This window comes from Sminthopsis crassicaudata, chromosome 2 (assembly GCF_048593235.1).
Source record: "Sminthopsis crassicaudata isolate SCR6 chromosome 2, ASM4859323v1, whole genome shotgun sequence".
In the NCBI taxonomy this organism is placed as follows: domain Eukaryota; kingdom Metazoa; phylum Chordata; class Mammalia; order Dasyuromorphia; family Dasyuridae; genus Sminthopsis; species Sminthopsis crassicaudata.
Genome location: NC_133618.1, coordinates 22,792,953 through 22,819,124, shown reverse-complemented (window position 1 = coordinate 22,819,124; position 26,172 = coordinate 22,792,953). Strand labels below are relative to the sequence as shown.

General features: G+C 35.2%; 1 protein-coding gene across 1 annotated transcript in view; it reads left to right on the top strand.

The window, feature by feature from the left end:
- CTNNA2 (catenin alpha 2) overlaps window positions 1-26,172 on the top strand; it is a 1,514,496-nt gene that overhangs the window by 1,336,771 nt on the left and 151,553 nt on the right. Inside the window, 3 exon segments of the mRNA XM_074285480.1 lie at window positions 2,681-2,773; window positions 4,366-4,522; window positions 15,053-15,253. Of these exon segments, the coding sequence (XP_074141581.1) occupies window positions 2,681-2,773; window positions 4,366-4,522; window positions 15,053-15,253 (451 nt within the window).

Genomic DNA, 26,172 nt, shown 5'->3' with positions numbered 1-26,172 from the left:
CAGAGACAGAAAGAGACAGAGAGACATAGAAACTGAGATAGAGAGAGAATATAAATGGACACACTGAGCCAAAACCCATAGAGAAGATAACCCAGGCAAATTTTATAATATATTTTAATGATTATTTGTCTGAAAACTTCCACAAAGCATATTCTATTTCATCTCTTATTCAAGAGAAGGATGGACAATGAGTTGAAAGAAACAATAATGTTATCATCATCAGCCTCTTAAAAAAGCAATAAAAACAATAAGGTTAAGTCCATCTCCTTGACTCTTCCAAGAATCCAATTTCCTCTTCACCTTGACATAATATTGTGAACTAACCAATTTCAGGATGAATATTAATCACCCTGGCTTCCTCATGATATGAGAGGAAGATATATTTTATGCGAATGGTATATCAGGCAAAAGCATGTGTAAATATTCCAATTTCTCTAGAATATATGCAAAATGAATTAAAGATAATGGTGAGGGTCAAAAACAGCTGAAACAGGGGAAGAATCAGCCTTGTATAGGAGATAGTGTGAGAGATTCTAAGAGGCAAAGATATAGAGAGAGTGCATTCCAGTTGTGAAGGACATCTAGAACAAAAGCAAGTGCTATATGAATGCAAGAAAACAAAGCCATTTGGTTTATGCCATAGAGTTTGTTTGGTTCTTTGTTCATTGTCTGTCATTTTTTATTAAAGCTTTTTATTTACAAAGCATATGTATGGGTAATTTTTCCAATATTGACCCTTGCAAAACCTTTTATTCCAGAATACCTCTAATATTGTTTCCTAGGGACATTAAGGCTTTTGATATCGAAGAAATACAAACATCATGCAGAATAGCACCTTGTTGAGAGGATGTTAATTTATTCCAAATTTTCCCCTCCTTCCCTCCATTCCCTCCTCTAGCTGGTAGGTAGTCCAATACATGTTAATTTAAGTACAGTTTTTTTTACAATTATTACAAAATTGTGGAGATATTCTTAGTGTTAGACTTGTAAGGATCTCAGAGATCTTTTAGTCCTATTGGTTCCTTTGACAGATGAGGCACTTAAGGCACAATCAGTTTGGCACATTTATCAAGGGCCTATTGTATGCAGACTAATTCATTTGTTTCACTATGAAATTAAAATGAGAAATGGTACATTGTTCTAAAGTGGAGCCTGGAAGCTTGCTGGGAAATTTCTCCTGACTCCCAAAGAGCTGTGGCTGGATCTCATGTTACATGTAAGCCACTTTGGGAATAACTGTGAATCCAAATGTTTCTGGTGAAGAGCAGATGTATCCTGGCAAAGTTAGAAATGTGAGCTGCAAGATGAGACAGATGAACACTGTGAGAAGGAGACTAGGAATATGGTTGGAGTTGGGGATGGGGGTGGGGTTTAAATTATTCTGTGACTAATTTCTAACTGCTGGGGCTGTCTTTGTAGAAAGTGAACAGCCTACATAATATTTAAAAATTTCTCTAAGGGGTTTTCAAACTGGCATATTTCATATAAAAATTTTTATAGGGATAAACAGAAGTCAGATTTGGAGAAAATCATACCAATATTCAATTGAAAAAAATGTCAATCTTGAAAATCAGAAGAGCTAGAATCAAGACCTAGCTTTGGCTTTCCCTAATAGTGTGACCTTAACTTTCCTTACCTTCCCTCTCTTCTTCTGTAACTTGGAAATAATTAGCTTTGCACAAATCACTTTGCGACTCAATTCCTCATCTTGAAAATGAGAATAGATTTCATGACCTCAAAGTTCCTTTCCAATTCCAATTGTGTACTCTGGTCAATTATCTACCCATTGTTTTGAGGAAAATATTTTGTAAACTTTAATATATTTTAGAAATGTGAAAAATCATTATTATTGTTATTTGTATCATAATAATGTTATAAGTGATATTTATAATGTTAATATGACATATAATAAAATTATGATGGTGATAGTTACATAGAAGTACTTTTTGGGATTAAGTCATTGTGAGCAAACCATCAAAATAATTTGATGTCAAATTAAAAGTTTTATATTTCTGTAAATTATTTTATTAACCTTTATGATTTCCATGGGATACAGATCCAGGCTCAAAGAGTATGCTCAGTTTTATAGCCCTTTAGCCATAGTACCAGATTGCTTTCCGGAATGGTTGCATCATTTTTACAACTCCACCAATAATGCATTAATGTCCCAATTTTCCCACATTTACTCCAACATTTATCATCTTTTCCTGTCATCTTAGACCATCTGAGAGGTGTGAGGTGATACCTTACAGTTGTTCTAATTTATATTTGTCTAATCAATAGTGATTTAGAGCATTTTATATGAATATAGATAGATTTAAATTTGTCATCTGAGAATTGTATGGTCATATGTTTTATCACTCACTCACTGGGATTCTTTAAACCCACAAGTTTTCTCAGTTTCTCTTCCATGAACTTTGCTTATACCTTATACAAACTTTTTATCTGTGTGTTGTATCCTTTACTAGCATGCAAGTTCTATGAGGGCAAGGAAGAGTTATTGTTTGATTTATTTGTTCATTTGTTTAACCTTTCTTTTTATTCCCACTGCATAATATAGTTAGCACATAGTAAGCTCTTGAGATGTGATGGATATTTTTGAAAAGATATTCAGTTTCCAATATTCTCAATTTCTTCTTTATCTCTAATCTAATTTCCTTTCCATTTCTCTGAAATCCAGGTTGCTAACTTGGCCTGCTCCATTTCCAACAATGAGGAAGGTGTGAAATTAGTCCGGATGGCAGCAACCCAGATTGATAGTCTGTGTCCACAGGTAAATCTCATTTCCTTTGACCCAGAATCCTTTGTGCTATAGTATTCCTTTCATAGCATGGCGCCAATGTGCCTTTCTAAATCCAGTTCTTTTTACAACTCAATTAAACACATACACTCTTCATTTTTCCCTCTTCAGATCAGATTTTCCTTGAGTCTTCCAAACCTCCCCTATCCCACTTTTGATTTGCTCAATCTTTCATGCCTTTGCCTGTGACATTCACTGATCTTTCCCTTTCTTCCTTATCTATAAAAACCTTGGCTCTTTTGAATAGTCCAGTGTGAAGGATTTGCTAGCTAGCCCAAACCATTGAGATCTCTCTGAAAGTAATATTCTCCTTACTGCCTCCATCAATCACTGACACTTTCTCATTCATTAACTGGGATTAGAAAATCATATATATGGAACTAAAGAGTACCTCAGAGACCATGTTGTCCAATTCCCTCATTTTACACATGAGTAAAATGAGTCCCAGGAGTAAAAGTGACTTTTCCATGGCCATTCAAGGACTAAACATCATAAAATCCTAAATCTAAGGTTGGAAGAACTCCCAGAGGCCATCGAGTAAAATCTCTTCATTTTACAGATGTGGAATCTGAGGCTCTCAGTGGTTCTCTGACTTATTCAGTGTTCTATAGGTAGTAAATTTCCAAGATGGGATTGGAATCCCAGACTTCTGTCTATAAAGCCAAAGTTCATAATGCCCCATTGGTGATGAAATTAATAATCTCCTGAAGGCAGGGGAAATGAGTTAGATTTCCATGGCTTTTCTATGATTCTTTTACAGTACAATGATCATAGTAGGTATTCTACAGAGAATACTTGAAGTCTTAGATCATCTCAGTGAGAAACCCCATTTAGAAAACCATAACATTTCTATTCTAACTTTATTGATTCTCATGTTCTTTATATTGCCCGTTGTCTGTTCCTATAAAAAGCATGATGAAACCCCTGTACACCTTAGGCATGATTTGAAAATTAAACCTTATTTTCCCCAATTGAGTTAATACTTACTGATAGCCTTTGAGTCTTCACTGCAATATCTGTGACACAATGATGGGATCTCAAAATAAATATTTATATGACATGAAATGTGGGGTTTTCTACATTTCAATATTTAAAAATAATAATAAATATAATAAAAATAAAATCAATCTAATATATAAATGCTACCCCTTCTGCATATGATGTCCAAGATGTCTACTCCCTTTGCTTGCCCCAAGTTGTGGTTCTGTATGAGCTCATTTCAAGTGGCAATGAAAGGGAATCATTGCTTTTATATGGACATTGCTCTGGAAAATCAGTTTGGTATACTGAATAAAGAGCTTGTCTTTGAGACAAGAATGTCTCCATTAAAGTCTCATATCTGAAATATTGGTTATATGATCCTGACCAAGTCACTAAATATCTCAACTCTCTGTGACTATAATTTGCAGGGAAGATGATGGACCTGCATTGGAAGAGAGAGTTTTCTCATGAGTATTTCCTATATCAGTAACATCACAGATCCTATTATTGCTCTTTTATCAATTGTTCATCCTATTAAAAATCATTCCTGATCATCTGAAACATAATTTTCTGGAAAAATATAGGTCATCAATGCTGCCCTTACCCTAGCTGCCAGACCTCAGAGCAAAGTCGCTCAAGATAATATGGATGTCTTCAAAGATCAGTGGGAGAAGCAAGTTCGAGTCCTGACGGAGGCTGTGGATGATATCACATCAGTGGATGACTTCTTATCTGTCTCAGGTAATTACAACCAATGAGTCATTTTGGGAAAGGTGATAAATATATTAAGGTCATGAAGAGCGTCTGGAATGAAAATAAGAGAGGTGCGAGTGATAGCAGTCTTAAGAAGTTCCCTGGATTCACCAAATATTTTGTCATTTTGAGAAGCAGGATTATAATGCCCTTCCAAAAGGCCAGGAAAGATTGCGAGCCGACACAAGATAAAACTTCCTGTTGGATATTCTGGAACGCTTGGGCAGATTCTCAAGGAAAGTTAAGGAATCTCATGACAAGGAATATGGTGTAGCAAATAGGGTGTTGACCTGAGAATGAGAAAGAGCTGAGTTCAAATTCTGCCTCAGATTCTAGCTGTATGATCACAGGCAAGTCACTTAATGGCTCTAAAACTCAATTTTATCATCTTTTGCATGAGGACAATACCTGATTTCCTTTTATTTTTTTAAATGAAAACCAAATGAGATGATCTATGGAAAATTCTTTGCAAATCTTAAAATGTTTTAAAAATAATAAATGTTTAAAAAAATAAAATCAGTTGCTCTTCTTCCTGCTCCTTCTACTATTATTAGTAGTATTTCTCCTATTACTTTTTTATAGCTGTTGCTGTTCTTCCTCCTTAATCTTCTTCTTCTCTTCCTCTTCTTCCTCCAATTGCTGTTGCTGTTACTACTACTACTACCAATACCACTACTATTACTACTACTACTACTACCGCTACTTGTACCACTACTACTTTTATTCCTCTTCTTCCTCCTCTTTCTACTATTACTACTACTACAATTGATTGTAGGTTTCAAAGGATTACTGACCTTCTGTATTTTTAATGACTTCTGTCACTTATATATTATTTTTCCATTAGAATTTAATCTCCTTGAAGTCAGAGGCCATTTCCCTTTACTTTGACTATTATCTTCATCATGTAGTACAATGCTTGGAACACAGTAGGTTCTTAATAAATGGCCTCATCTGTCTATCTGGCTATCTATCTTAAAGGAGAGAATGAGCTTACATTACTGATTCAGACTGATTACTTAAAATGTAGTTTTGTTTATCTTTGGAATTCATATTAGAAACTATTCCCAAGACAATTAACAACTTGAGGCAACACAGTATGATGGAAAGAGAACAAACAAGATGGCAGAATATCAGAGTTAATGACTAGAACTACCACTTAATATCTGTGTGATATAGGGCAGATCATCAACCCTTGCTTGGTTTCAGTTTGCTCATCTATATAATGTGAAGATTGGACAAAGTAATCTTTAAGGCCCCTGCTATTCTATACTTCTCTTAACCTTATTCTATTTTTATTCTATACTTCTTTCTATTCTTATTCTATTTTTATTCTATACTTCTATTCTTATTCTATTACTCTATACTTCTATATTTAAAATTAGTATTTTATATACTTCTATAGTATATTATTCTATACTTCTCTTAACCACTTCTATCTAGGAAAGATGATCCCATTTGGAGAAAGAGCTCTAGAAATGGGCAGACAAGCCTCTTTACTGAGATATTCAGAAGTACAAAAATACTGAGATGATACGATTTGTAATATAATTGTCATACTCTAGATTCTAAAGTAGAAGGTACTTAACAGACACTGTAGAAAAGACAACTTGGATATTGAAGAAAATCAGAGATGACCAAAAGCTTTCCATTCATATTTGGAGAACTTAGTTTATTGCCATTTGAATCAAGTAGTGCGATTTCAGTTTGTTTGGGGAAACCCAGCAGTGCCTTACATGTAGTAAATGCCTAACAGAAACTTTCTGAATTATATATTAATGCTTTTCTGAGTTCTTTGTTTGAGGGAGATAGATGTCTGAAGGAATAGAGGCTGGAAGCAGAGTCGGGATAATCGTAGTTTGAATCTGGCCTCAGATACTTACTAGCTATGAAATCCTGGGCAATCCTGAGTAATCCTGCTTTAACTTCTCAGAGCCTATAAAATAGCAAGCTATCCTCTATGACCTCTAAGCTTTCTAATAGTTTTAAATCTATGATTCTGTGAATTGTGTGATTCTCTGATCCTTAGTTTTCTCATGAATATTTGTGGTCTTCCAGAGAGAGAGCAGAGGTAAGCAGAATTTCTGAGTGTTTTATAGGGCCTACATTGCCTGAGGCTAATGCTATGAGAAATGGAGATGTCCTCCATACAGAGGTTGAGTAAAGGTGTCTTTTTTGACTATAGGATAAGAGGTTTTAGAGCTGGAGTGGACTTTAGAAGTTGACTATTCCAATCTTTAGTTTGTACCAGTGAAGAAATAGGTATCCAGGCAGCTAGGTAGTTTGAGGATAAGACACTAGGACTAGAGAGCTGAATCCTTGAGTTTAAATCCTGACAAGAACTGATTATCTATGTCCATCAGAAGGTGACTTAACCTTTATTTGCCTCAATTTCCTCAAAAATAAAAATGAAGATAATAATAAAACTTATCTCCCTAGGTTGTTGGAAGGATCAAGTGAGATGAGATATAAAATACTTTTCAAACTTTAAAAATACTAAAATATATTCATTAGCATTTTTAACTGGATATTATAGTACTTGTTTTTATTGTGTTTATAGAACCAAGGAACAGAAAGTATAAATATATTTCCCCGCATTGACACAGTTATCATTAGGGGGCAGAGACTATCCTCTGACTGCCAATCCAGCCAACTTTTCTAATTTATGCCTGAATTATTACAAATTCTTTTGGGGGGATTTTGGAGACTCTTTTTTTATAACCTAACTCTAGAACAATTTCTTACTCAGACCATCTAACATTAAGAAAGGCTTATCTGCTCAGCTCCCTTCCAAATGGGAACATCTATCACATAGAGGCCAGTTTCTGCACAGAACTGTAGCACGGGAAGGAATTGATCAGGCTGAAATGTTTGTTTGCCTCATCTCCCCATGGTCTCATAATCCCATGGCCAGCACTTGGGGTGGGAATCTGGAAGTACCAGCCTTATCATTTCTGTAAAATTAAAATCAGCCTTGGTAAATGAGATCCACATTGCTTGGCCTGAATCTCCAACAGTTGTACAGACACCTCTTCTGTTGGAGAAACACTGGCACATCTACAGACACCCACCCATTGGCTTCCCATTAAGCTTGGTCCCAATCCTCTCCTGGCTTAGCCCCACCACTGGCAGACAGCAAGCTAGGCGGGTGGTTGAGTGGTTGAAGACTACATCTCTACTGCCAATTGTCCATGATGATCATTAGACTGGAACAGTGAACTAATGTGGAAATGGTTCCTTAGAGGGAGATGGAGGAATTGGTGACTTTTTTTTCCCCAAGCAAAGCCATTTCTAAGTAAAAACAAATTAATGTTAGTTTATTTGCTTAGTTTAGTTAAAAAAAAAATCTATCATGACTCTTTTTACTGCTAGTGAAAAGCATCAAATGAAAGTTTCTATGAAATCACTATACCACAATTAATAGTTAAGGACAATAACAACAATTCTTCCCATCTCTCATTTTAACAAAAGAAGTTCCTAATTCTTATGTCCTGCTTTCACTTGTAATTAGGTGAAAAGAACTCTGCTTCTGGAGATCCCATTCCTTCTGTGCAACTTGGAAAAGGTCACTTCCCTGTGCTTCCATTTCCTCTTATTTAAGAAGGTTTTGGATTAAACAGTCTTGGCATCCATCCCCTCTCTAAATTTATAATTAGGACACTTTTACTCCCCAAGGGATTCTTCCATATTCATCACCATTGGTTCCTTCTCTTAACTAGACATCCGCATCAATTTTGTTAATTTCAATCCAGAGGATGAAAAGCTCATTCCCCCCTACCATACACACATACTTGGATGTTTAGATATTAATTGAGAAAAGCCATCAAATAGGACAGTGGATAGAGTGCCCCAGTGTCAGAAAGACTTAATTGTGTTTGCCTCAATTTTTTTTAAACATTTTTTCAAATTCTTTCAGTATTTTTGACAAAGAAATACCAATAGATTCATGAAGAGTTGGACATGATTAAAATGCCTGAACAGCAACAAAAGTTTGAAAATCACTTAAAAAACTCATTTATTTACTTAATTTCCCCCAGTTACATTCAAAACAATTCTTTTTACATTTATTTTTAAAATTTTTGACTTCTATCTAGGTTTCCCACTTATCCCCACCCACAATCAATAAGTTATATATGTGAAGTTATGCAAAACATTTCCATAAAAGTCAAGTTGTGAAAGAAAACATACCCTAATGAAAATAAAAATCTTCCAGAAAAATAAATAGAGAATGGTTCAATCTGCATTCAGACACAATTGATTCATTCTCTGGGTATAGATAAAAATTTTTCATCATAGTCTATCATAAGTTATGGTTTATTGAACTACTGAGAATAAAAAAAGTCATTTACAGCTGGTCATCCCAGAACATTCCTTTGTGTATAGTATATTTCACTTTGTTTATGGAGGACTTTCCAGGTTTTAGCTTTTGTTTTTGTCTTTTTTTTCCCCTGAGAGCATCCTGCTCATCATTTCCCAGAAAACAATATTTCATCAGAGAAATTTACTTTGAAAATTTTTATAATTACAATTACTCATTTATTCTCTCTCTTTTCACTTTGTCCCTCCTCAAAAAGTATTTTTTTACTGACACTCCCTCCTCCAATATTACCTCTCTTTTATCACCCTTCTCTCTTCTCATATCCCATTCCCCTCCTATTGTCCTAGAGAATAAGATAGATTTCTATACCCCTATAGAGGATATATATGTTGTTTTCTATTTCAGCCAATTCTGATAAAAGTAAAATTCACTTACTCCTCGCCTCTCCATCTTCTCCTCCACTGTTAAAGCTTTTTCTCGCCTCTTTCTTTATGGCAGATAATTTGCACCATTCCACTTCTCCTTTTCTCTTTCTCCTAGCACATTCCTTTTTTACTCCTTAATTTCATCATTTAAAAAATATTATCCTTTTATATTCAACTCACAACTATGTTCTCTGTCTCTCTGTTTCTCTCTGATATATATATGATATAAGTATCATATGTATATATATATATGATATACATATTATATATATATATGAAAAATATTCCTTCTGTCATAATAATGAGAACGCTCTAATGAATTACAAGTACCATCCTCCCATATAGGAATATAAACAGAAAAACCTTATTAAGTCCCTTATGACATCACTTTCCTGAGTACCTCTTATGCTTCTCCAGAATCCTTTATTTGAAAATAAAATTTTCCATTCACCTCTGGTCTTTAAATCACAAGTTCTTGAAAATCCTGTTTCATTGAATGGCAACCTCTTCCTCTGAAGGATTATACTAAGTTTTCCTGATAGGTAATTTCTTGGGTTGTAAACCTAGCTCCATTACTCTCCGTAATATCATATTCCAAAGTCTCCAGTCCTTTAATATAGAAGCTGCTAGATCTTTTGTTATCTTGATGGTGCTTCCACTATACTTGAATTGTTTCTTTCTGGATTATTGCAATATTTTCTCCCTGACCTGGGAGTTCCAGAACTTGGTTATAATTAATATTCCTGGGAATTTTTATTTTGTGATCTCTTTCAAGAGGTGAGCAGTAGAGTCTTCTAATTTCTATTTTACCTTCTGGATATCAAGACTGTTTTTTCTTGCTAATTTCTTGAAAGATGATGTCCAGACTCTTTTTCTGATCATGACCTTCAGGTAGACTTTTCAGGTAGATAATTTTAAAATTATCTCTCCTGGATCAGTGTTCCAGGTCAGTGGTTTGTCCAATAAGTTATTTCATGTTTTTTTTTTTTTTCTATTTTTCCTTTTTTTTTTTAATTTTGCTTTATTGTTTCTTGATTTCCCATAGTCATTAGCTTCCATTTATTCACTTATATTTTTTAAAGAATTATTTTCCACAGTGAGATTTTGTACTTCTTTTCCCAATTGGCCAATTTTGCTTTTTAAGGCATTCTTCTCATCATTAGTTTCTATGTTTCTTTTTGTACCTCTCTCAATTCTTTCCTTAATTTTTTTCTCCATTACTTGATTTTCAAAATCCCTTTTGAGCTCTTCCATGGCCTGAATTCAATCTTATTTTTCTTGAACTTTGGACATAGGGGCTTTGACTTTGTTATTATCTTCTGAGTGTGTTTTGATCCTTCTTGTCACAATAATAACTTTCGATTATCAGAAACTTTTTTTGTTTTCTGCTCATTTTCCAAGACTATTACTCAGCTTTAAGGTAGGGCTGTGTTTCCAGGGTAGAGAGTGCACTATCCTAAGCTTTGGGGGTTTTTTCCAGCTATTTCCAGAAATCCTTCCAGGAATCTGACCACAAGTGCTCCTTTGTGCCTGGAGCTGTTAGATGTATCCCACTGTAGCTGTAAGATTTAGTGTGCTGACTCGGGTTGCACTGAGACTCACACCAGACTCCCACCCCATTGCCACAGGACCTCTCCACTGACATTCTGAGTCCTCCATGTGTCCGGGCTGAGAGGTCCAGAAGCCTTCAGCACTACTGTTTATTCATAGGTCTCACCTCAAAGACTCTGGGGTCTGAGCTGGAACTGGGGCCTGTGCCAGGACTGCACTGAGATTGAGTGCTGGGCTCCCACTCTCGTTCTACAGACCTTTTCTGCTGACCTTCCAGGTTTTCTTTGGTGTCTCTGGGCTGAGAATCTGGAAGCCACCAGTACTGCTGCTGATTTATAGCTCAGACCTGGGCCAGGATGGGGCTGGGACTGGGGCTGCACCAGGGCATCCTGCAGCTAGACTGCATGCTGGACACAATCCTGGTGTCCCACACCTTTTCTGCTGAGCTTCTAAGTTGCCTTTTGGCTGCAAAATGCTCTACTCCTTCTTTTTGAATGTTCTGATGCTTTAAATTTTGTTTACAGCCATTATTTGAAGGAATTTGGAACAGTTTAGGAGAGAGGTTGGGCAAGGTCCTGCTTTTACTCCACCATCTTGGCTTGTCCTCCTTTTGTAAAGCACTTATTGAAAACTAATTTGATACTCAAAGCAATTTTTAGGGGGATGTATTATATCATTACCTTCATGTTGCAGATGGATAAATTGAGACAGAATTTTAATAATTTGCTCTACTAGTAGATATGAGGCAGAATTTGAACTCAAATCTTCTTAAATCCACATTCAGTAATTTATTCACTATTCCACTAATCTGTTTTATAAATTTCATGGAACTAGTCTTAAATTCTATAGCTACTTTTCAAGTAGTTTGAAGTACTAGCTAGTGGCAGTGGTATATCCAGCCTACAAGAGGTACAAATGTTCCTCAAAAGCCCTGGACTGCAGTTTTCTGCAGGACCACAGACAGCTCTTGTTTTTCAGGTTTTACCAGTTGTGTAGACTTTCCTTCCTTTTTTTTCCCCTGGTGAAAATATGTTAGAATTTAAAACTTTCTCAGCTCACAATTTTCTTTTAAAAAATCAGAACCACTTCTTGAAAAGAATAAAGCTGCAGAGGTCTTATCTTGGATTTTTCATACTATACAAAGCTATTCTTAATTTTCTCTCCCTTTTGCCATCCTCTAAACTTTCCCTCTTTGCTGCATTTCTCCCTCCGGTTTCCATTCTACATTATATTATTAAGAGTAACAAGGAAATGCTTTGGCTGAAGCTGATAACACTCTACAATTCAACTCCCATGGTACAACTGCCACAGCATGCCAGCACAGGAAAACACATATGGACTGTCAGCTAATCAGACTCTGCTAAACCTGCTGAGCATCCATGCAGGTATCCAAGTATGAAAGTCCCTTGAACAGGTTGCTCTTGATAAAAAATAAGTTATCCTACTGTAGCCTGTTGGTAGCTTCTGAACATTGTCCAACAATTCCAGGCCTTCTAATTCTAAGCTCTCCCTGTAACACACTTCCATTCCTACCAAAATTTGGGATCAATAAATCAGTAAATTTTCATTCCTAGCTTAGTCCCACAGATATTTTGGAATGTCATTGTTTGATACATATATATATATACATATATATATATGCATATGCATATACATATGCATATACATATACATATACATATACATATACATATACATATACATATACATATACATATACATATACATATACATATACATATATATGTATGTTTGGAATGAATTTTTCTTGGGGAATTTTTATTCTGTGGGAAAATCTCTTTTCTTATAAAGCATTAAATCCAATTTTTTAAAAGAGTAAACTGCAGTCATCGTGTTGAATCAGAACCTGAATTTTTAATTCTTCTGTATGAAATGCAACAGGACTGGGGCCAGGTGATGTTGACTATTAATATCACAGAAGCAAAAACCAATTTTCAGATGTGGACTGTACTCATAAAAATAGTGAAATAGCTATGTTAGAAACATTTAAACATTTCCCATTGGGCATAAACTATAACTTTTAATAGTGTTTTAAAATAAATGTCTTAGCATTATCCATGTGATGTTTTCATTTTGGGGTTTAACTCAAAACATTGCAGGTACCAGACATCTAAAAGATCTATACATTCCGTTCAATAGCATTTATGCCAGGATGCATTCATTTAATTAATTCATTTGTTGATGTTTATTATTTCGTGTCTCATATTCCTCCATTTAACCCTTCTAATCAAAGAGTTTTTGTAACCTTTCAGTTATCTCCAATTCTTTACTCTTTCATTTTCACCATCCAATTAATTGCCAAAGCTTTTCAATGTTAATTCCACATCATTTCATGTACTTGTCTCCTTCTTGCTGTTCACATAGTCACTATTCAGATTCAGATACTAATTAGTCTGTAACTGTATTACTACATTCATTTTTCAATTTTTTATTTCAGTTTCTTTAATTAATTTCTTAACCTTAATTTTTTTTAAATTTCAGTTTATCCTAATAATAGCTAGCATTACTTTGAAATTATAGAACAATTGTGCATTTTACAAACTTTTTAAACAAATGATCTTATTTGATTCTTAAAACAATCTGGGAAGGTGAGTGCTATTATTATTCCTATTTTATAGACAGGAAAATTGAAGCAGACAGAGGTTAAATGACTTTTTTTTAGAACCACACAATTATTAACATTGAGAATGAATTTGAGGTCAGGTCTTACTGTTGGACAGGCAGATGTATAAATAGTGAAATAGCTAGAAAGCAAACAATCAAGAAAAGAAAGAAGGAAGGAAGAAAGGAAGGAAGGAAGGAAGGAGGGAAGGATAGGAAGGAAGAAGGAAGAAGGAGAAGGAGGGGAGGAAGGAAGGAAGCAAGGAAGGAAGGAAGGAAGGAAAGAAGGAAAAAAGGAAAAAAGGAAAGAAGAGAAAGAGGGAGGGAAGAAAGGAACAAAGGAAAAACAAAGGGGGAAGAAGAAAGGAAAAAAAGGAAGGAAGTAAGAAGGAAGAGAGAAAGGAAGCAAGGAGAGAGGAGCAAGGAAAGAAGGAAGGAGGGAAAGAAGAAAGGAATGAAAGAGGGAAAGAAGAAAGAGAAATAAAGAAGGAAAGAGAGGAAGGAAAATGGAAGGGAGAGAGGAAGAAAGGAAGAAAGGGAGGGAAGGAGATAGATAAATGAATGGATAGATGGGTGGATAGATAAACATAATTATAACTCACTTGTTAAACACCTTCTCTGTGTCAGTAGCTCTGCTAAGCAATAGGATTAGAGTGCATGGAAAATACAGTCTTTCCATAAAGATACTCCATTCTGATAGGGAAACATTCTACCACATAAAAGGAAGAAATAAAAAAAAAATAGCAAGGCACTTGAGTGAGAATAAAGCTGCTGGAGAGAAAATCGACAAATCTTGGAAGTTAGCATGCATGGATAGCTTCTGTACATCATGGCAGTGTAGTCCAAGATAAAGTGAAAGGTGAACCAACACAAAGTGAATGAAAGAGAATGTTATAAATTGAAGCTGTGCAGAAAAGTCAGATAATGAAGAGTCTGAAAGGCCAGGCTGAAAATGTTTCCCATGTTAAGATTTTTGATTGAATAAAAATCTGAGAAAATGATGCATTTCTTTCAAATGAACACACTTTAATAGGGTCTATCTTGATGACTTACCTTCTAGTTGAAGAATATTTCATTGTCTTGTTAATTTTTTTAGTTTATCCTTGGTTTCTTTAAAATCCTCCCTCTTTTCTCTCTTCTTTTCAACTCTTTCTTTTCTTTTTTTTGATACTTCTATCTTTTCTCTTTTTCTCTTCTTTTCTTCTTCAACTTCTCTTCTTTTCTTCTTCTCCCTCTTTTCCTCTATCCTTCCCCCTCTCATTTAAAACCAAAGGAAATATTTCTCTACACTCTGACTTTGTTCATTGGAAGTCATTTCAGTGTGATCAAATTCATGCTAGACAAGCTAACTTTACTATTTATTAATAACAACTTTCAGGGTGCGCATACAAAGTCTGAGTCTTTTTCAATGAAAAGTTGACATAAATAGAACTCTATTCTTAACTGTTGTTTGACTTGGAGATTGCTGTGTTTGTAATAGATAAGATGAGACTTGGAAAATGAGGAGCGGGGAAACTTAGGAGATGGCTCAGTAAATGCCTGGATGGTTTATAGGGAGTTCTAATGAAGGTGAAACTAAATAACACATGTATGTCCTATCCACAGAAAATCACATTCTGGAAGATGTGAATAAGTGTGTGATTGCTCTCCAAGAAGGGGACGTCGATACTTTGGACCGGACGGCAGGTGCGATCCGTGGCCGGGCAGCTCGTGTCATTCACATCATCAATGCAGAGATGGAGAACTATGAAGCCGGCGTTTATACCGAAAAGGTGCTAGAAGCTACAAAATTGTTGTCTGAGACAGGTAAGCACAGATGCTGGATTGATTGTTCCTCTTCATCAATGACAGGATTTTGTCTGACATTTCAGATTGCTCAGCTGGGGAAGATGAATTGAAGCATGGGTATTTTCAGTCATCGAAGTTTCCACTTTGGGGTTTATGGGTAATTCCATGTGACATTGACTGGTTTCCTCCTTTACCTGCTAAGGAGAGGCAGCATGGGATAATGAACTGAGAGCTGCTCTTGAATACAGGGAACCATGAGTTTAAGCTCTGTCTCTGACACCTACTCTTATTTAACTGTAGATGTAGGCAAATTACTAATATTATAAATTAAAGCATTGATAAAGGACATCACTTGACCCTGAAGTTGCCTGCAACTGTGAAATCATAAATCCAATCCCTGGCCTTTAATGTCTTAGATCTTTGGATTTGGTGTCATAATGAAAGATTTGGATTTGAATCATGTTTTAGATATTCACCAGCTTTGTGACCCTGGATAAATTAGTTAACTTATCTGACCATCAATCTTCTTCAGTAGGATGAATATGATAATAATAATAATTATACTGCTTCTATATCTCACAAAATTATTATGAAATTCAAATGACAATATCTGCTTAAAGTTCTATGCAAAAATGCTAAAGACAATGATGGGAGAGGGACAAGTGAAGGGGAAATTATGATAATTAATGAAGGAAAGACACAAGCATTTATTAAGTGCCTGCTACTAAGTTATTGTACAAAGTTAAATTAAACAAACATTCATTAAGCGCCTACAATGTGCCATTCATTGAGCTCTTATGGGTAGAGTACCAGGCCTGGCATCAGGAAAACTCATCTGAGTAGGTCACCAGCCTGTGTTCCTCAGTTTCTTCATTTGTCAAATGAGCTGAAGAAAGAAATGACAAATCACACTAATATCTTTATCAAGAAAACTTCAAATGGATTCAAGAAGAATCAGGCGTGACTGAAAAATATCTGAATGACAAATGAATCAAGAATCTCTTTCAAATATCATATCATTTCATTCTCACAACAATCTTGGGAAGTAGCTGCTATTCCTGATCATCAGTTGAATTGAGGAAACTCAAGGCACAAAAGTGATTTGTTCAGTCACGTAACTAATAAGCACCTAAGGTCAACAACATCATTGAACATACCATTTCCTGACTCAAACACTCTGCACTAATAGATCACCAGATTGATTTAGAGAGAATAGGGAAGAAAAAGGTCATAGAACCTGACATTGCTTACAAATGATCCATGGTGACTTCTATCCCTATGGTTTCCATTGACTTTGGAAAATGATGGATATTAGTTATGGATTTTGCATTGTAATGGTGTGATTCTGTGATAGAACTTCTTTCCTTTCCACATTGTTGGCAAAGTCCTACTTTATTTTTTTTTTTTCTGAAAAGTCCTCAAGTTTACCAAGTTAAGTAAGAAGAAATAGACTCATGCATTTTGAAACCAACAAGTTTGTAAAAATCATAACCCACTAGAGGCTAGAAAGGAGTGGAGGTAATGGTAGGGAAAGTTAGCATACCAAGCCTCTGATCACAATCTCCAGTTGTATGGTATGAGTTTAGGCTGAGTGTACTTTCCTCCGATCTATTTGTGAGACTTCCTTTCAAGAGGATTTTGAAAGAGAGAGGGGGAATAAAAATCAGTTTAGAAGGAAAAATATAAAAATGAAAGTATTATGTACTTCACACTTCTGCTATAGGTGGACTCCACTCAGAGTTTGCTTTGTCCCACTTGGTCCAAATTCCCGCATTACACCATTTATTTCATCAATGCACATGATAATGGAAGCATGACTCTAAAGCATTTTGTCTTAAAAGTGTTTGGGAGTTTTAGTGGCCTGTAAAACCAAAAGAAATCAATACTATATCATAGTAGCCAACAGAAAGGAGACGCAATTTTAGCCTCTATGAATCAAGGTGGTTTCTAGCAATTTTGATGCAGTAGAAACAATCACAGAATACGTGGTAAATTGAATCTTGATTTTGGGATTAAAGGACATAGATTCAAATCCTCAACTGAATACTTACTACCTATGTGCCATTGTACAAGGTTCTTCCTTAGCTGCTTACTGTATGACGCACCTTTTGGACTCAGTTCCTGTAATTATAAAGTTGGGACATTAGACAAAACAGGCTCTAACATCTTTTGGCTAAGAAACAAACAAAAAAAACCCTTCACGTTCTTAAAACAAACCTTCATGGTCTTATGACTAAAGAGATAATCATATTTTCATATTCTGCACTGATCAAACCATATTTGAACTCATGTATTGAATGCTATGGGTCACATTTCAGGAAAGAAATTAATAAGCAACAATACAATGCAGCTAAATTCACACCATTCCATTGGGAATTTAAGCCTTTAAATTCTGAGGACTTATTGAAGAAGGTAGTGAGAATTTCTAGCCTAGAAAAGAGAATACTCAGAGGAGCAACCTTGCAGCAGTTATTAAATGTGAAAGAGGAATTAGCTTTTTTCCCATAGATACAGAGGGCAAAGTTAGAAACAATGTTTGGAAGTTCCAAAGAGGCAAATTTAGAGGGAAAAAAAAAAACTTCCTAAAAGTTAATACTTTATGAAAGTGAATTTAGCCAAGTTGGTAGGCAGGGACCTTGTTCTCATTGAATTTATTCAACTGAAGGCTAAATGATAACTGTTATTTTAAAGGTGATTTTTCTTTACCTGTTTATTGATAGGAGTAGATATCGATTGAGTACTCATCCAACTCATGAAGACTGTGATGCTTTGTAGTTATGTGTGTCCCTGTTAGTTTTGGAATAAAGGGAAAAAATCTCATTTTACCCCTTCAATTTACAGATGAAAAGCTAAAGATCAGAAGATTATGTGACTTTAAGTGTTCAGATATTAGATTTTGTAATTCCAGATCCTGTGGTTCATTCATAACAATATCAGTCTCAGTATATTGAATGGGAAAGGGATTAATCCACTGGTATTTTCCACAAAAAAACTTCCAGCCATGCTTTAACTGAAACATCTACCTCCTCTGGTTGTTACATTGTAAATTCTGCCAGGTTTCCTTTCGAATTGTACCAAAAGAACTATTAATACTGATTATGAGAATTGTTATTGTTGTTATTAATCTGGATATACAAATAGTAAAATATGTTTTATCTTCAGAAGATAAGGCGGCATTTCTGTCCATAGACCCCCCCAAAATCTATTAGCTTGTACAGTTAGGTGGAAGGTGACAAGAAATATTGTCATCCTCTTTGAAAAATAAACAAGATGGAAGCAATGTGAAATGAGATAGTAAGGAACATCTCCAAAGCTTGGTTTCCTCCTTAAGAGACTGCAGTGACTTGGAATTAGATATAGCAATAATGAAATGAACTCACATTTTAATTAGCAGAAATCTAGCTCTGCCTCTCTAGAGGCCCAATAGCCCAGCATTTATTAAAATTATGCAAAGCTGACCGCATGACACTTCCTTCTCATCCATGCTGGGATGGTCTAGGAGATTTTGCAGACTGCAACCATTTTATTTAATGTTGATTCTGTGAGAATTGTCCACTGCTTTTCCCTTCTTGGATTCTCAGCAAATCTGGAGCAACCTTGATGAGCTTGAATGAGCTCCCTATGATAACTGGATTTCTTTGCTGCATTTTGCTTCTTAAAAAAGGTAAATGCTGGGAAAATGAACTGAAAACAAACTTTGGCTAAAGTTTAAACAGCTCCCAGATTACATGCTAGGTACAAGTGGCATTCTATTCAATAAGGTTTCAGGGACAGTTTGTCTCAACATAAGAGAAATCAATCAATTTATCAAGAAATATTTACTAAATAGCAACTTCCTGTATGTTAGGTACTGTCCTAGGTGATGGGGAACAAATACCAAGAAGGAAACAATCTTCTCTCTCTCTCTCTCTCTCTCTCTCTCTCTCTCTCTCTCTCTCTCTCTCTCTCTCTCTCTCTCTTTCTCTCTGTCTCTCTGTCTCTCTCTCTCTCTCACTTTCTCTGTCTCTCTCTCTCTCTGTCTCTCTCTGTCTCTGTCTCTCTCTGTCTCTCTCTCTCTCTGTCTCTCTCACTTTCTCTCTCTATGTCTCTCTCTCTCTCTCTCTTTCTCTCTCTCTCTGTCTCTCTGTCTCTCTCTCTCTCTGTCTCTCTCACTTTCTCTCTCTCTCTGTCTCTCTGTCTCTCTCTCTCTCTGTCTCTCTCTCTCTCACTTTCTCTCTCTCTCTATGTCTCTCTCTCTCTCTTTCTCTCTCTTTGTCTTTCTTTTTTTCTTTCTCTCTACATACATATACGTGTAAGTACATATACACATGTATATATTAACATGTATGTATAATTATACATGTATATCTAATCCAAAAAAGAACTCCTCAGAGCCTGACATAGTATCCTTGCATAATAGGTAGATTCTATATAAATATTCCTTAAATGTTTCTTAAAATGTTGTGGGGACTTTAAACATTTGGTTTGAAGGAGAATTTGGAAACAAAGTATGTGCAGGCAGGTACATAGTTGAAATCAGGAACGTATGGTGGTCTCATACAGTCACATAATTATGGAAATTGCAGTTTAATGTCAGAATTTCAGCTCAGTAGAGGTTTGATGGGAACAAGTGAAAAGCCAAGTCCCAGAGGAATTAAATTACTGGAAACGATATCATTTCAGAAATGTAGGGATTAGAGTATAAGGCTGGCACCCCATTACTGGGAGTCAGTTGGTAAGGTAGGAAATTTAGTCACAAGTACAAGGCAAAGTTTCTCATGGTAGATTGGAATTGGCAATACTTCAACATGAACTATCCAAACAATGATACTATGAGTCTTTAACTGTTCCTTTTTATTGTGTTCCCAAATGAGACACGCATTCCGGGAAGGAGAAAACCTCATGAGTGAGCAGGTTAAGTGACTGTAACTAGAGAAATTCAGTGGTAGACAAGATAGTTGGGAAGACTAGATTTGAGATAACACTTGCAATGTGTGGAGAGTTTTACTGAATAACTGCTTTTGGTCCCTTCCAAATGTGTGAGCATTTCTATTCCTTATACCTTTTCCTTTTTCATCACCAATTGTGTTAAAAATAGTGACCTTGAGACCTTGCAAAAACCTTAGTTGACACAGAAAGATTTAATTGTGTTCAGCATGCTGTCTAGAGACTAGACAGAATACGGAGGCATTTTAGGAAGATTATCAGCAAGCACAGTTGAAATCTAAAAGCTTTTTCAGATTGACCTTTGACTAGGAAATCAATGACCCAGAACAGCCTCTTTCTTGATAATTTTACTTACTTCTTACTTTAGTCTTGTGATGGATCTACGATCTCACTATCTAATTGGTGCCAATCCCAAATCAGCCATGTCCTTTATTCCCATGGGATTCTGCTCTCAATCCCTCATTAACCCACCACAAAAGACCCATTGAAGATGTCAAACATGGTCTGGATAGTAATGGGCTTTGGGCATCCATCAGTTTCTCAGTTTTTATGATCATCCCATCCTTTTGGCAAAGTATGATGCTTTGAGAAACTCTCTGGTATAAAAACAACAAGACTACTGCTACTACTACTACTAATAATAATAATGAGGAGGATATGAATGATAATCATAATAATGAAAGCCAAGTTTATATAGTATGAGTGAATGTATCTATTTCTCTATCTTTCTAGCTACACTTATGTGTCTGTGCACATATGCATACACATATATGTATAGATATAGATGAATTAATGTAGATGTAATTTTATGCATATGAGTATACATGTGTGCATATGCATATATGCATGTATGATATGAAGATCACTTGGAAGGATAAGATACCAGATACTGAGGTCTTTTCTCAAACTAAACTACTAAGAATACAAATTCTACTGCAAAGAGCACAACTCTTAGGTTCATTCCATCGTTCAAAGGCCTACAGTATGCTTGCCAAAAAGACTATTTTATGGAGAGCTCACAAAGGATAAGTGCTCACAAAGTGGTCAGAAAAAGAGATACAAGGACACTCTCAAGGTCTCTCTGAGGAACCTTAGAATTGATTGTATACTTGGGAGACATTGGTTTAGGACCACTCAGCATGATTTGTCCTTATCAGAGAAGAGCTATGTTATATGAGTAAAGTAGGATTAAATTACTTCAGAAGAAACATGAGAGATACAAAGCTGGTTAATTAACTCCAAATGTTCATAGGGACCATTTGGGTTTGACTTGTGGCAGAGCATTCCAAGTTCATATTGGTCTAATCAGCCAGAGTCAGACATACTAAGTATAGCAGTGATGCCATTTTGATCTTCTTCGAGAACGAAAGACAACCATCAACCATGTAATATGTGTACATATAGAGTTTTGCATATGTATGCGGTCTGCCCATAAACATGTAAACACATCTATTCATGTTTCCATATGTGCACATGTACACACATACATATATATGCATGTGTCAGTAGATAGGTATAGATATAAATATGTGATCATTCTTCTTAATATACTCATTGTACTGATGAAGAAAACGAAAAATGAAGCTGAAAGAAATTATATGAGCTGGCCATTGAGACATGATTTTAATTCTGATCTTTATGAATGCAAATCCAGTTCTCTATGCATTTGGGAAATTTAAATACTAATGTATAGTGATTAAAGTGGTAGATTTGTAGACAATAAAAAATGGCTTCAGGTCTTATCTTTGACATTTATTATTGGTGTATGCACAAATTGCTTAAGGTTTTTGATCTCAGTTTCCTGAGAATTGGAAGGTTCTATCTACTACATAATACCTATGATATTTTGTAGCTTTCAAACTATGATAGTCTCTTCTTCTGATTATAGTTTTATAACAATGCCCTTTATGTCACATCTTCTAATTTTTGGTTAGTAATATGCTTTTATCACCCTCTTCTCATCAGATCCCTTTATTTTCCTTTGGATTACCTTGACTTTAATTGGTCAGAAACAGAATGATTCTGAGATCATTCTAATTAACAGTTTTTTTTTTTTTTTTTAATTTCACTGTTCATAGATTAAAAAAGCTGGCCATTTCTCATTTCAGTTCTTACATACCTTGAGTGGATAATTCAGAAAATGAATCAGAAATATTTCCTTCCCCTGATTACCCATAATTCCTTGATTACTCCATAGTTTTGGCTGATCTGAGGTCTTGAGCCAGATATCCAAATTCCCTCTCTACTTCCCTTGACCACTTTGCCAAAAAGAATGAATACACAATGCTGTGAAATTGCGAAATGTAAAATGTAAAATAAATGTAAAAAATACCCATGCATATAACTTGTAAATAAAAAGCTATAATAAAAAAAAGAGAATGAACATAGATATGATTGACCAAAATGTACAACTAAACTTCTATGGAACATAATGGTCAGTTAAGTGACTAGTAGATAATGCAGCTTTTAATGTATAGAGTCCTAAAGCTAGAAAGGAATTAGTGATCATGCAGTGTAAGCACATCATTTTACACTATCGTGTGGGTAGACATATGAGACTTAGACAATAGAGCAGAGTTTAACTTGCCCAAAGTCTTTAAGAAATATCTGTTTGTCACCAGGTATCTGTATCATGTATGTGTATATGTATACACACACACACACATATATATATATGCATATATATGTACATATATACACATATGCATCCTAATATACATAAGGATCATCTAGCCCTTTCCATAACTGACTCTGATATTTTAGAATATTCCTGACAACTGCTTTAACTTTTCTTTACATAAAGACTTCCAGTGAAAGAGTATCTTCTACTTCCAAAAGTGACTCATTCTATTCTTTTAGCACTTATTATTGTCAAGTTGCATTTTTCTTGTAGTTTCACTTAATATGAAACTCAAATTTATGCATTCAATCAATTGTTCCTAGTTCTCTCTTAAGAAAACAAGTTTAATCTCTCTTGTCTGTGATGACCTTTCAAATGCCTGAATACAACTAAAATTGATAATGCATTTTTATAAATTGAGGAAGTGATTATATCTAAAAGGGATTAAGTTACCAATGAGGAAAAACAGTGAAACTGAGAAACTTTTACTACTAAATATAAGCCCTTTAATTATACTCTATTCTGGCTTTACTCTATCCATTTGCTCCAGTCTTATGAATTTCAAAAGTTTGCTAGAATTAATGAGTTGAACAAGACTGGATCCCTTGACTAGAAACATATACGTGCATTTGAAGGAAGAGGTGAAGTTCCTACCAGACAGTTTCTCATGAGTATATAATGCAGAGTTGTGAGACTGGGAAATCCTCATAATGTCAGGTGCAAGGGGCCTCAGAGTCAAACTAGTCAGCCAACTAGTCAAAACCCTGACTGAGCAAGAAGTTTATCTTAAGCGTCCTGGAAAACAGTCTTACAGGCTCTGAAATCTTTTGTTGGAAATTCTAACCTGAATCCTAAACATGTTTCTTAATATCGCCATGTAATTTATTTTATGCACTAGTAACATATCATAAGGAGTCCATAAGGTCCATGACGTTATAAATTATAAGTTTCTGGTTTTGCCAGGCTGCAAGAAAGGTACCCCCCCATACACCCACATTTACCATTTTGAGCTGTGCTCTAAGGAGAATAAAGACAAGAGAAATATATAGATTTTGAATCAGGAGACCTGAGAGTCTTATCTCTGCTATTTACTAGACATGTGACTTTACAATTTATTTAATTCATCTGGAACTCAGTTTCCACATTTGCAAAATGAAAGTATTTTTCTATCTGAAGAAATGGGGTCTAAAGTTAAGAACCAAAAATGGTCCTAGAGTTAAGATCCAAAAATGAAAATAGAAGTAATCTGGAAGGACTGAATAAAAGCAGATTAGGCCCAGGTATATAGATATAAAAAAAACAATGGTGGATGGATTTCCTCCAGCAAGGCTTTCAATGATGTCTGCCATCTTGAGCCATCTAAAGAAAAACACAACTTTCTGCTTTCTATATCCAATGAAATTCCCACTCAATAAAGGGAGGGCTTTGGTGAAAGGGGGCTTTTGTGTCAAAATGAATACTGTATTAAGTTAAAATAATAACAATTTTCAGGATGATTATTATGCTAAAATTCTACTGCTTCCATATGCAGAATTTTACCTATTCATTTTTCATCAAACTAATTTTACAATGATGAAAACACAATAAACTAGATATAGAGCAGGTCCATTAAATACTTCCATTGCATATTTGTTGTACTCTTCAATAAAGCCAGAATTATAACAAATTGCTAACAACTTTCTAGTAAGTGCATGCTTGACCAAACCCATCTTAAAAGATCTGATTTAAAAAGTCAGGTTTCTGCAGGATGCAGTGCCACAAAAGCACATTTGGTGATATATTTATATATATACATAGAGGAACTCATTCTTCACTGAACGGATTATATTGAAATGTCATTTTTGTAAATTTGATAGCAGATGAAAGCTCATGGATATGGAAACGTGATCAGATTAGAAGTGGAGAGCACTGAGATCCTGCAAAATGGTCTTATACTTATTCTTTTCTTTAGTTCATGGATCTGCCTGCTACTTACCACAATAAGAATAGTAGAATAATGAGATAAAGAAGGAAGAGAAAAGAAGACTTTAAAAAAAATAGGTTTTCCATATTACTGAACATCAACAGAGAATGAAATTCATATTTCATTGGCTAACATAAGGATCAAAAAATATTATCACTGTTATTTGAATTCATCTGTGACCAAAAACATTGCATAGTTTTAGACAAATGTGTTCCTTTCTCCACCCCACCAAAATGAATAAAGCAAAAATATATTTAAACAAGAAATTAACAGATACAAAATACTAAAATAGAAAAGGTATTGATAGTGCTTCCCCTCGCTCCACAATAGCAATTTCTAGTGTTAAAATATATCAGTCAATATCATCTAGCAGGAGTTCTCAAATTACGGTCTGTGGGCCAGATGCGACCCACTGAGGATGTTTATATGGCCCACCCAGTTATGGCAAATGGGCCGAGGGGCAGAGACAGAGTGTGAGGTTTTGTGTTTACTATAGTCCGGCCTCCCACAGTCTGAGGGACAGTGAACTGGCCCCTATTTAAAAAGTTTGAGGACCACTGATCTAGTATCACTCTGTCCAGTCTTATTCATTATCTACTCTTCTTTCATATAAACCATATTCTAGACAAGTGGGTTTTCTCTATTGTCTCCCAGCTGTATCAACACCATTCTCAACTTCTAGGTTCTTCTAATGCTGTTCTCCCTTTGGACCATGGGCTCTCCCATTTTTCCTCACAAATTCTCCAAATATCATGCATATTTCAAGGTTCATCTCCATGCTCTGCTCCTGGAATAAGGACTTGAAAAGACCTGTGATTGCATGCTACAATTGGTCATTACTAGCTTTGTGACCTTGGACAAATCCCTTAATCTCTCTGAAATTCCATTTTCTCCTTCATAAAAAGAGATGACTGGACTAGCTAATGTCTAAGGTTTTTTCTAAATCAAAAGATGTGATCTAAAATCCTATGATCATCCTCTTCTCTGAAGAATGATATCATCCCAAGTAGTTTTCTTGCCTTCCATTCCAAAACTCATAGAGATTTTTGGCCATTTTTCTATCAAAAAACGTAACATCTTAGAACAAAAAAAAAATCCTTAGTACTCTGGGGTACAAAAACAAACATTTAAAATAAAAAAAAAACTCTTCTAATATAATATAATACACACACACACACACACACACATATATATATATATGTATATACCTTTATATCAGATTTATACTGATAAACTAGTGCAACTAAATTTTAGTTAAAAACTCATAGTAGGTAGATGAGCCAATGATTCTCAAAATATGAAATACCTAGTTTATCCTCGAAAGCTAAATATTCTGGGGCTGAAATGAAAAGTAAGTTAATTTCAGGCATGTTGAACTGGGCATATGACAAAAAACTTGATTATTAGTAAAGCAAGATGTTTTGAGAT